Here is an 11,744-nt window from a genome sequence, read left to right on the forward strand (position 1 = left end):
ATCAGTAAATTATATCTACATTAATTTTTACATTAACACGTTAATGTAACTTTTGTTTAAATTTATGTCGCAAAATCTAGGGGCGAGGCGTCTACACCCTGAATTTATAGGGGCGTGATGTAATTGATGTGTGATGTAAATTACGACCGATTTCAGCCGCCGCATTTATCAAGGTACGATCATTCGTACGATGAGGTTGGCGGGCTAACGAATGTTTGATGCATCACACGTAAACCCTGTCGTAAGACGAATTCTGCGCACGGATCTGCGCTCGTTTCTACGTTAGATTGATAAATGAGGCCTATTGTATGGATGTGTTTTCTGCAGTTCACATGAAAAATGTATGGTATAATGCAATGTATCTCGATTTGGATAAAAGCATCTGCCAAATGCGTAAATGTAAAGAGTTTTTTCTCTGTTGATCAGTCAAGTTGTTGTTAAAGTCTGTGTACTTGCCCATATTCCCCGTCTGTTCTTCTCTTTCTCAGGTAGTTGTGTCCAGGTCAGATTAAAATCAGAGATGTGTGATGCCAGAGCAGACTGCAGCTAAAATTCATCAAAGATTTCAATCCACACATGAAACATACACTGTAATACTTTGGTGTAGTTTTGCAGTGGTTTGGCCAGTAATTTACTGTAGATGTAATTGCTTTACTATTAGTACTGTTTTCAATTCGTGTTAAACTTTACTTGAACCTAAATTAAAACACTTTGACTTTTGAGATTCAAAATTGTCAGGACTCACTGAGGCGGAGACTCAAATGCGGGCAAAACGTTTATCACATAAAATAAAACACACAGTCCTTGGTGACACCAATGGCAGTAGATAATCCATGGCAGTGGCGTAGCAAGTCAGGTTCGGGCCCATATGCAAGAACTTTTTTCCGGGCCCCATCCGTACAGAAAAAAGGATCCACTTTTCATAAGTCTGCGTCCTTGTGTCCTCCAGAGGTATCATCCTCTAAAGGATGCGGTATATGGAGGAACCTCAATTTAGAATTAAACGAGAGGTCCTTCGTAGGACATAATGGCAGAAAAGGAAACAGGAAGTACCACGTTGCTATGACAACACGTTGCACTCACACACCTGTCAAATTAATTAAAATGATTTCTACATGATTTTAAGAGGTACAAAGTTGGTTACTTTCTACCCTGAACAATGCCAAGAGAGTTAAACAAATATACTATTTTTGCCTTACAGTTTCAAAAAGTAAAAAAATCCCTAAACACTTGTAAACCTATTTACTACATATGCCTGCTAAGATGAAAAAAACGTGACACAAATTGTAAACTGTTAACATTTAAACACCACATATTTGATTGAATATGCAGCTGTTGCCGTTTATTCAAATAACAGATGTTGGCCGACGCAAAGAATTGTGGGTTATCTCTAGCAACGAAGGATACAGCTCATGTGTCCTCCGAATTCCTGTCAAAGAAGGTCGCATTTGAAGGCTGCCTCCGGAGAGTCCTACCTGGTTTTATGAAACGGGACAGCCTCGATGACGTAGCAGCCTTCGAATGAGACCTCTGGACTTTAAACATTATAAATACATTGAGGTGCCACTCCACTTTTCCAACTTTCCAAAATTGTATGTTAGGGCAGTGGTTCTCAAACCTTTTCATTGTAAGGCCCCATTTGTGTAGAGTGCGTCGCTTTGCGGCCCCACCAAATAAAAACACAATCTTAAACTAAGAATTTTAATTAAAACCAAAGTATATTCAGTTATACAATTCCTGAAACATTAATTCTTTTGGCAATTGCATGAAATGTATAATACATTTCTATATTTCATAAAATGCCATAAAATCTGTGGCCCCCTGGATCCATTTTGGGGCCCCCCAAGGGGCCACGGCCCTCAGTTTGAAAACCATTGTGTTAGGGTAATATGACATCTACACAAAATCGGAATTTGTGAAGTACAAAAGCGTTTAATCTTGAGACTTGTACAATTATTAATTATCTATAGGAAACTGTAAAAAGTCACGCTTTATTTATCATGCTTATTTTTTAAGCAAATCTTTAAGAACATCGCAATATTTCCCATTATTTATATTGCAATAGTGTATTATTTTTACCAAATTGAAAATAAATATGTTACTGCTGTAACTGTAAACGGAAAGCAGACTATTTGATTTGTGTGAACGAGCTGTGTTCTGCCCTGCAGCACAAGAAAAGATAAAAAAATAATTTCCACAATGAGAAAACATATCAAATTAATTTAAACATTAAATATTTTAAACATTAAATTAGATTACTTAGCTATGCTTTATTTGATTATATAAATACAATTATTTGTAGAATCTTAACGTGTTTTAAAAAGGAAATGCAGACAACTATCTCCTACCCTGTTCTTCAGGTGTATTTTATTGGTAATTATTTGAAATAAGTTTGTTATTTGTTTCTGTTCTCACCTGTTGAAGGATGTTTTCTCTTACTGTAAAGTCAGTCAAATCCTCTCTAGAGCTGAACCGCATCCTTACAGCAGCTCTCTGTTTACAGATGTCTGAAACAAAAATGATCAGCACTCATCCCTGTCTCTTGTTAACAAAAATATTTGATGTAAAGACTTTATTATAGAGGGCGCCCCCCATGGGTGGCAAAACACTCAGCAAAATGACTGCTTACAATATCAGGAAACGCAATTCTGCGCAACATTTCAGGAACACCTGATTCCTTTGTAAATCGTAGGGAAGCCACAAAGATCACCATCGTCCACAGTCCAACTGCTTGTAATTTCAGTAAATAATTGCGTGTTTTAGTCCTGGTTTCTTTGTTTCTCCTATTCTCCTCAGCCATTTTGCTGGGTGTTTTGCCACCCAGGGGAGCGTGCCCCGACATACCCTCTATATGTTGGAAAGCGTACAACTGACATACCTTCAACATAGACCTCCACCTCACACAGAGTAAGAATCTCTTCATTTCCAGGACGGAAAACATTCACATAATGTCCCACCATTCCACCACACGAGTAGGTAAAGGACTGACCTGCTGGGATACCAAGAATGACAGCACATCTAAAGAGAGAGAGAGAGAGAGAGACATACATAAAGGACGTTCACGTGAGATGTGATGATGAATCTTTCATGATTGTGATTCTCACAGGGGATTGTTGTTGCCGTTGTTCTCCAGAGAGTTTCCGATGCGAATCTCTGCTCCGTTTACTCGGTCTGTACAGCAGTCAAATCTGTTTGTGATGACGACTCTGTTCACACGGTACACGTCACGCAGATCCAGTCTCCACCGTGGGTTACTATTCCCAGGAGCCGTTGCAGCGCACCCGCTATACTGCTGCAGGAGACCTCGATCTCCATCGATTCCTCTGTCAGCAGACCAGTTTTCTAATGTTGTGGATTGTGTTGCCACTCCATCTAATGCCACATTTCCTAAAAAGATGAGAGAGAGAAAGAAAGAGACGTGTAACGGTTAAAAGCATTGTGTCTAGTCTTTCACCAAAATGTATTTGATGTCTGCATTCACATCTGCAACATGATTTTTTTGTTTGCTCTGCAAAACATCCCTGAGATGTAAGATGTTCTATAGAAGAAAACATATAGAAGATGTTTCTAATTTAGAATGTTTGTTGTGTGAAAGTGTAAAGGTGCCATTTAAACTGTGTGGCAACCGCTGCAGAATGATCATGCAGAACAATAAACCACTTGGTCCATGGCCATAATAAACATCTTTACTGTTTCCAATATATATACATAATAAATAAATATATATATATATATAATAAGTGTAAGTACAACATTTAGTAGCGCAAATAACACAACAGGTTTCAAATCTAACAAATAATTTAAGAGATTAAGAAAGTATTTAGCTACTTCAATTTTAGATGTGCGCACACAGCAGGAAGAAAAAACGGTTTGAAATTGGACCAGATAATAGCGATGATCACCGTAACATCTGCCAAAAGTTATTAGCCTTGGTACATGTCTGAACACCAACGATACTTGACTGACAGCTAGTTTGGCTAACTTGCACCAATGAATGAAATTACAAGAATAAGTCATGTGGTTCAACTCAACTCAACTCAACTTTATTTATATAGCGCTTTTACAATTTTCATTGTTACAAAGCAGCTGTACATGAGACACATTGACTATAAGCAAAACAATCAAAGTTGTACCTGCAAAAACAAGAAAAGGTTGAAAACACAGAAGACAGACACACCCACACACAAAACACTCCACACACAGAACACGCACACACACCAACACACACAGACACAGAGACACACACACACACGGATGCGCACGCACACACACACAACACACACACGTACGTACACAGACAAGTACGCACACACACACACGCTCAGTGAGAGCACACATTTAGGATAAAGGAGAGAGAAGCACAGGTCAAATATAACAGATAATAAATTCCTATATGCAATATTAATTAAGTAAAACTTTAAGATTCTAAAGCAGCCCCCCCGGTCAGGCAGATAGTGCAAAAACAGTATGCAAACGGTGGCGAGGAACCCAAAACTCTAATCGAGAAAAAAAACCTCAGGAGAACCCAGGCCCAACCAGGGGATTCCAGTTCCCCTCTGGCAAAAGCTGCTGCCTCTGCACAAGCTCCAGAGAACTTGCACAACAAGGCTAAATAAAATAAATAAACTTAATAATAAAATAAATTATAGTTTAAGATTATCATTAATAATCTAATAGCATTTGAAATTTTGTGGTGAAGACATGTCAAGAGACCGCGTCCTTCTTTATCCAGCTCTATCATCTCAGCTCTTGTCAGGTCCCCACTTCCCATTCTCCGCTCTACCATCAGGTCAGGCCATGAACTGCATCCTGCTCGCTGTGGTAACCTTGGAACAATGAGACAAGACTGGCTGAGAGTAGAGTACTGTTCTGTACTCTTTGATGCAACAAGTACATCAGTTGTGTTTTTGGTTCCGGTTGATCTAACTAATGCAGCCTAAACCCTCAGAAGATTTATATTATGGAAGAGTAGTGTATGCAAGATTAAAAAGATGCGTCTTTAGTCTAGATTTAAACTGACAGAGTGTGTCTGCCTCCCGGACAGTGCAGGGAAGACTATTCCAAAGTTTAGGCGCTAGATAGGAAAAGGATCTACCACCTGCACTTGATTTTGAAATTCTAGGTATTACCAACTGACAGGACGCCTGAGAGCGTAATGCACGTGAAGGACTGTAATACAAAAGGAGTTCATTCAAGTACTGAGGAGCTAAACCATGTAAGGCTTTATAGGTAATAAGCAAGATTTTAAAGTTAACGCGATGCTTTATAGGTAACCAGTGCAAGGTTGACAGAACCGGGCTAATATGTTCATACTTTTTTGTACGTGTAAGAACTCGAGCTGCCGCGTTTTGGACCAATTGGAGTTTTTGTAATAAGCCTGCAGGGCAACCACCTAACAGTGCATTACAGTAATCTAGTCTTGATGTCATGAATGCATGAATTAACTTCTCTGCATCTGAGATTGACAGCATATGACGTAGTTTAGATATATTCTTAAGATGGAAAAACGCAATTTTACAGGTGTTGGCGACGTGGCTCTCAAATGACAGATTACTATCGAATAGAACGCCAAGATTCTTTGCTGACGACGAGGGTTTTATGGAACATCCGTCAATAGTTAAACAGTATTCTTGGTTGTTACTTATAGCAGTTTTCGGTCCAATAAGTAACACTTCCGTTTTGTCCGAGTTCAGTAATAAAAAGTTGTTACTCATCCAGTTTTTTATATCGACTATGCATTCCATTATTCGATGGAACTGCTGTGTTTCATGAGGCTTCGAGGAAATATAAAGTTGAGTATCATCAGCATAACAGTGAAAGCTAACTCCGTGTCGCTTTATTATATCTCCTAGAGGTAGCATGTATAATGCGAAGAGCAGAGGCCCTAAGACTGAGCCCTGTGGTACACCGTACTGGACTTGCGATTTGCGTGACACCTCATTGTTTATTGCTACAAATTGAAAACGGTCGGATAAATAAGATTTAAACCATTTCAAAGCTATTCCCTTAATGCCGACATAATTTTCGAGTCTATGTAGGAGTGTGCTGTGGTCAATGGTATCGAATGCAGCACTAAGGTCTAGCAGCACCAATAACGAGATACAACCTCGGTCAGACGCCAATAGCAGATCATTTGTAACTCTGATCAAAGCAGTCTCTGTACTGTGACATGCTCTAAATCCAGACTGGAATTCTTCATTGATGTCATTCCTTTGGAGGAAGGAGCATAATTGAGTTGAAACTACTTTTTCCAGAACTTTAGATATGAAAGGTAGATTCGATATAGGCCTGTAGTTCCTTAGTTCTCTAGGGTCGAGTTGGGGTTTTTTGACAAGGGGCCTTATAACAGCCACCTTATATGCTTTAGGCACATGTCCTAATGTCAGAGATGAGTTAATAATACCAAGAAGAGGATCTATAATTTCTGGGAGCATCTCTTTCAGTAGATTTGTAGGTATAGGGTCTAGTATGCATGTTGTTGATTTAGATGATCTAATAATTTTAGACAGCTCATCTTGATCTACGGTATAAAATAATTGCATTTTCTCCTTAAGGGCGCTGTAGTTAGTTTGTTCAGCGGGTTTCACTTCTGATTGCATTGTTATAATTTTTTCTCTAATATCTTGGATTTTATATGTGAAGTAGTTCATAAATTCATCACTGCTATGCTGATATACAGGATCAGAAGTCACTGACGATTTATTTTTTGTTAATTTAGCCACCGTGTTAAATAAAAACCTAGGGTTGTGCTGGTTTTCTTCTATTAGTGATGAAAAGTAGGCGGATCTAGAAGTTTTTAGGGCTTTCCTGTATTTTCGAATACTATCCTTCCATGCTGTACGAAATACCTCTAATTTAGTTTTCTTAAAGTTGCGCTCCATTTTTCGGGCCGCTTTCTTTAGAGCCTGAGTGTGTTCATTATACCACGGTGTGGGGCTGCCATTTTTAATCTTCTTTAAACGTAGTGGAGCAACTTTGTCTAGCGTTACCGAGAAGGTGGAATTAAAATTTTCAGTGGTAATGTCAAGATCTTCAACGTTATTTCTCATGATTTGAGACAATTCGGGCAGATTATCGAGAAACGCATCTTTGGTAGTTGAAGTTATTGTTCTACCATATTTGTAACAATGAGTTTTATTTGCAGCCGTAGGCCAGTGAAGCAAACATAATACCAGATAATGATCCGTTCACAGTACTACTTCACAATTCAAACGCAGTGCATTAAACTGTCGAGGCGCCAATGTCATTTTAATTGGGTGTTTTTTCTTTTACCATTATTTTTTCAGGAAGTCCCATGGCATCGTCACTGTCTCATAGATTCGATTACGATTATTAATCAACATTCGATTAACCGATGTCATCACATGCGCTGCATCATACATTTAAACATACTGCACAAGTAAAGACTGTCTCCCTACACGTTGTAAAGGTACAACTTGCATGAAATGTTCATTTGTACACTCCGAAGACAGAGTGGAATATAGGAAAATTTGAAGAAATAAATATACAAAGGAAAATAACAATAATCTCTCCCTCATGTGGATCTCGTTTAATGGATTATCAACATGTTAAAGACATTTATGCGTGTAATGTGGTCAAATTACTAAATGATCCAAACTATCATGTGATTGATTTGTACTGGCAGCTCCGTCTTTTTTTTTTTCTTTAAATAGTAATATAATTGTCCACATAAATACTTGGTTAACCAGGACTTTTATTTTAGAGCAGGTCGTCGGAAGGTGCTATTTTTAGTGTGTTGCTCATAGTAAAATGATCTGAAATAAACTTCAGAGCAATCTGGAGATGAAGTTCATGTGTTCATAGTCCTCATAAGTGCAGTTATCACTCAACATGCAGCAGCCAGTTGGCATGTGTAAATAATAGGGCTGTCAACGTTAATCGCGTTAACGCATGCGATTATATTTTTTCAAATTAACGCGTGAGAAAATATTTATCGCAATTAACGCAGCATCCGTTTGTTTTGACATCCTTTGTCTAGCGTTACATTATGTAATCACGCTCTTATTCGTGTACAGGCTTTTAAACCACTTAAGCGCGATTTGAAACAGTTGCTTTGACGCGTTCAATGGAGATAGACAGCTTCTAAACTGTGGGACGCGGCAAAATGCAACGCGAGGTCCAGTCTGGTGTAACAGTCATGCTAAGGGCTGCGTCGGTGAATCTCTGTCAGACAGCGCATCCGTGTTAAGTTCTCTTTCGTGCTTGAATGGATAAAACCACACAAGATTATGTCAAAAGCCCGTTTTGTCTAGCATTTTCTTAAGCACAGACTTCAAAGTGTAAAATAAAATCTAAATGAATGCAAAGTGTTGTGAAAATGGGAGTGCGGTGACGGTCAGATCTGCGTACTGAGACAGCTCTTAAAGGGGCCGCGCTCTTAAACGTGCTGCTGTGACTCCTGTCACTAATGTTAATCAAAGAACAAAATAAAAGAAGAAATCAATGTGATTTTATAGCTTTAATGAGAATTCTTCTGCATTTAATTTATAATTTAGCATTAAAGACTGTAAAGTGTCCTTCAATTCCTGTATGTTTCCTACATGAGCTCTCAATTATACTGTTGAATGGCTATAATTCATGTTAAAATAATCAATTTAACAGAGACATCAGTTACAGTACTAATATCATAATGCTAGCTTTCATAAAATGATGCTGTTAAAGAAATATGTTGTTTCTACATCAATTTGAAGATTAAATGTGAAATTATTAAAATGTAAAAGTATATTTTAAAATATAATAGTTGTGTGCGATTAATCGTGATTAATCACAGAAAAAATGTGTGATTAATCCGATTATTTTTTTTAATCGATTGACAGCACTAGTCCATATTAAGGAGTCTAATGGCCTGGGGAAAAAGCTCTTCTTGAGCCTCTCTGTTTTGGCCAACCAACTGCGGAAACCAGACTGCAGTAGACAGAAAAGAGAATTTGCAGGGTCTTTAGTGATTTTGACAACTCTGGCTTTGTATCGCCTGTTGTAGATGTCGGGCAGAGAACTGCGGTCAAGCCAGCCGATGTTTTAAAATACACGGTCAAGCCAGCCACCGTTTAGATTCTGATGCTCACATACTGAGTGGTTTACGGTATATTCCAGGAACGCCGCTTTTAAAGCTTTATTTTAAATGTAGATGATCCGTGTGTCTCGTCAATAACATATTTCTTGTCTTACGTTTAGAATATCTCGTTTTTGTCGTAATTTATGTATTTTTTTGTAAGAATGTTTGCATTATCAATGCTGTATATTGTGAAAAAAAAGTCTCTGTCTGTAACTTTTAATTATTTATTATTTTAATGCCTTTTAGACCTTTGTCGTGCAAATAAAACGGTTTATGCAGTTAAATAGTTTGTCTATTATCTGTAGTCTTACGAAAACTGACCACATTTTTTGTGGTAGAAGTGTAGTAAACATGTTTTTTTTGTGTGTATTGATTACTATAGGCAAACCATGGTTTTAATACAGTACCCATGGATTTAAACAGGTAATAAGTAGGTAGGCTACAGTATTTTTGAAAGCATTTTGTTGCGTTTTGTAAAAATATTTTAAATATAAGAATATATTATATACTGGACTACAGAAACATTATTTCTAATAAATGAAGCTTCAGCGCTAGTTCTGCCGGGAAGACTCAATCTTACGTCACTTACTACGTATAGACCTAACCAATCATCACCTAACCAATCATCAGCTAACACTTGGAGTATAAAAGATCGCCACCTACCCTTTGTTTGCGTTCGCAGTTGAAGCAGCCGATATTCACGCGCTCCGTTCAGTCGTGATTTAAGGATGTTACATATGATATTCGTGACTACACGGCTATTTGCTACTCAGCTGCGATCCTTTCAGCTCTCCCCAAATTTTTCTGGTTCGTCTAATACACTTCGTCACTCAAACCTCATAGTGCATGGCAGGCGTTTCATTCAACAGCCGTGTTTAAAAGCTCTCAAATGGCATATCTAAGTGTATATGCAAGATGCTGCATGTATTGCATTTATTTATTGGTCAGCGTGTCGATCGTGACAATTGATCCCAGTCTGCAACCTCTTCCAGCTAGTTTCGTATGTGGGTATCGCAGCTTCATCTCCATGCTGTGGCCTTAAAGGCCTTCGTTTATCGTTGCGCCTATCGAGGCCTTTGTTTTTTTGTCTGGTCTATCGCAGCCTTCATTTCATGTCGCGGCTTATAGAGGCTTTCGTTACTACATCGTGGCTATCGAGGCCTTAACATCTTCATTGCAGACTATTGAGGCCTTTGTCCTACGTAGTGGCCTATTGTGGTTTAATCTCCACGGGATATTTCGAACAGTCCTCTATTAACTACCATATCACCTTTACGGTTTTCTCGCTTACACACAATGTCTCTTTTTTTTGTTTCTCCCCGATTCTTTCACTCCTGCCAATTTTATACACACGATGAAGCGCTCTTTATACTTGAGTATCATGGTATTATGAAGCTTCACTCATGATTCGGCGGATTTTATGATTATCATGTATCAAGTATTTTCATGCATCTACTGGTGGTGTCTCATTTTCTCATTCATTACTCTTCGATCACGTTCTATTACTAGTCACTGCAGTCTTCCGCATGCAGATATCGAAGCTCCATCTTCATGTCATGGCCCTCAAAGCCTTAGTCTATTGTTGTGGCCTATCGACGCCTTTGTCTCTATGTTGTGGCCTATCGACGCCTTTGTCTCTATGTTGTGGCCTATCGAGGCTTTCGTCACTGTACAGCCTATCGAGGCCTTCCTCACACCTCACTGCCTATCGAGGCTTTCGTCACTGCTACGGCCTGTCGAGGCCTTTGTCCTACGTAGTGGCCTATTGTGATTATAATATCCACGGGATATTTCGAGCAGTCCTCTATTGGCAACCGTATCCGAATGAGGGGTTTCAACGGCAGTCAAGTTGACGGGCAGATGGTCTTCCACAACATTTGAATCCTACATAAGACCTGACTCCAAAATCATCCTCGACGATCAGAAAGCTCTATCAAGTCTCAATCAAGGTATTTTCTTTTTCATGCATATACTGGTGGTGGTGTCTTACTTCTCATTTATTACCATGCGATCATATTCTCAAATAGGGCCTACCGACGCCTCAGTCTCCATGTCATGGCCTATCGTGGCCTCTGTCTTCATGTCGTGGCCTATCGAGGCCTCTGTCTCAATGTCGTGGCCTATCGAGGCCTCTGTCTCAATGTCGTGGCCTATCGAGGCCTCTGTCTCAATGTTGTGGCCTATCGAGGCCTTCGTCTCAATGTTGCTGCCTATCAAGGCATCTGTCTCAATGTAGTGGCCTATTGAGGCCCCCGTCTAAATGTCGTGGCCTATCGAGGCCCTGTCTCAATGTCGTGGCCTAACGAGGCCCCCGTCTAAATGTTGTAGCCTATCGAGGCCCCCGTCTAAATGTCGTGGCCTATCGAGACCCCCGTCTAAATGTCGTGGCCTATCGAGACCCCCGTCTAAATGTCGTGGCCTATCGAGGCCCCCGTCTAAATGTTGTAGCCTATCGAGGCCCCCGTCTAAATGTCGTGGCCTATCGAGGCCCCCGTCTCAATGTCGTGGCCTATCGAGGCCCCCCGTCTCAATGTTGTAGCCTATCGAGGCCCCCGTCTAAATGTTGTGGCCTATCGAGGCCCCCGTCTAAATGTTGTAGCCTATCGAGGCCCCTGTCTAAATGTTGTAGCCTATCGAGGCCCCCGTCTAAATGTTGTGGCCTATCGAG

General features: G+C 39.6%; 1 protein-coding gene across 1 annotated transcript in view; it reads right to left on the reverse strand.

Moving 5' to 3' along the window:
* Nucleotides 1-305: 305 nt before the first annotated feature.
* LOC130549679 (fucolectin-like) overlaps nt 306-11,744 on the reverse strand; it is a 16,601-nt gene continuing 5,162 nt past the window's right edge. Inside the window, exons 2-5 of the mRNA XM_057326982.1 lie at nt 3,105-3,387; nt 2,879-3,018; nt 2,416-2,507; nt 306-546 (exon numbers count right to left, since the gene is read on the reverse strand). Of these exons, the coding sequence (XP_057182965.1) occupies nt 427-546; nt 2,416-2,507; nt 2,879-3,018; nt 3,105-3,387 (635 nt within the window). The 3' untranslated portion in view covers nt 306-426. The remainder of the gene's footprint in view (nt 547-2,415; nt 2,508-2,878; nt 3,019-3,104; nt 3,388-11,744) is intronic.

This window comes from Triplophysa rosa, unplaced genomic scaffold (assembly GCF_024868665.1).
Source record: "Triplophysa rosa unplaced genomic scaffold, Trosa_1v2 scaffold148_ERROPOS969806, whole genome shotgun sequence".
Lineage (NCBI taxonomy): Eukaryota > Metazoa > Chordata > Actinopteri > Cypriniformes > Nemacheilidae > Triplophysa > Triplophysa rosa.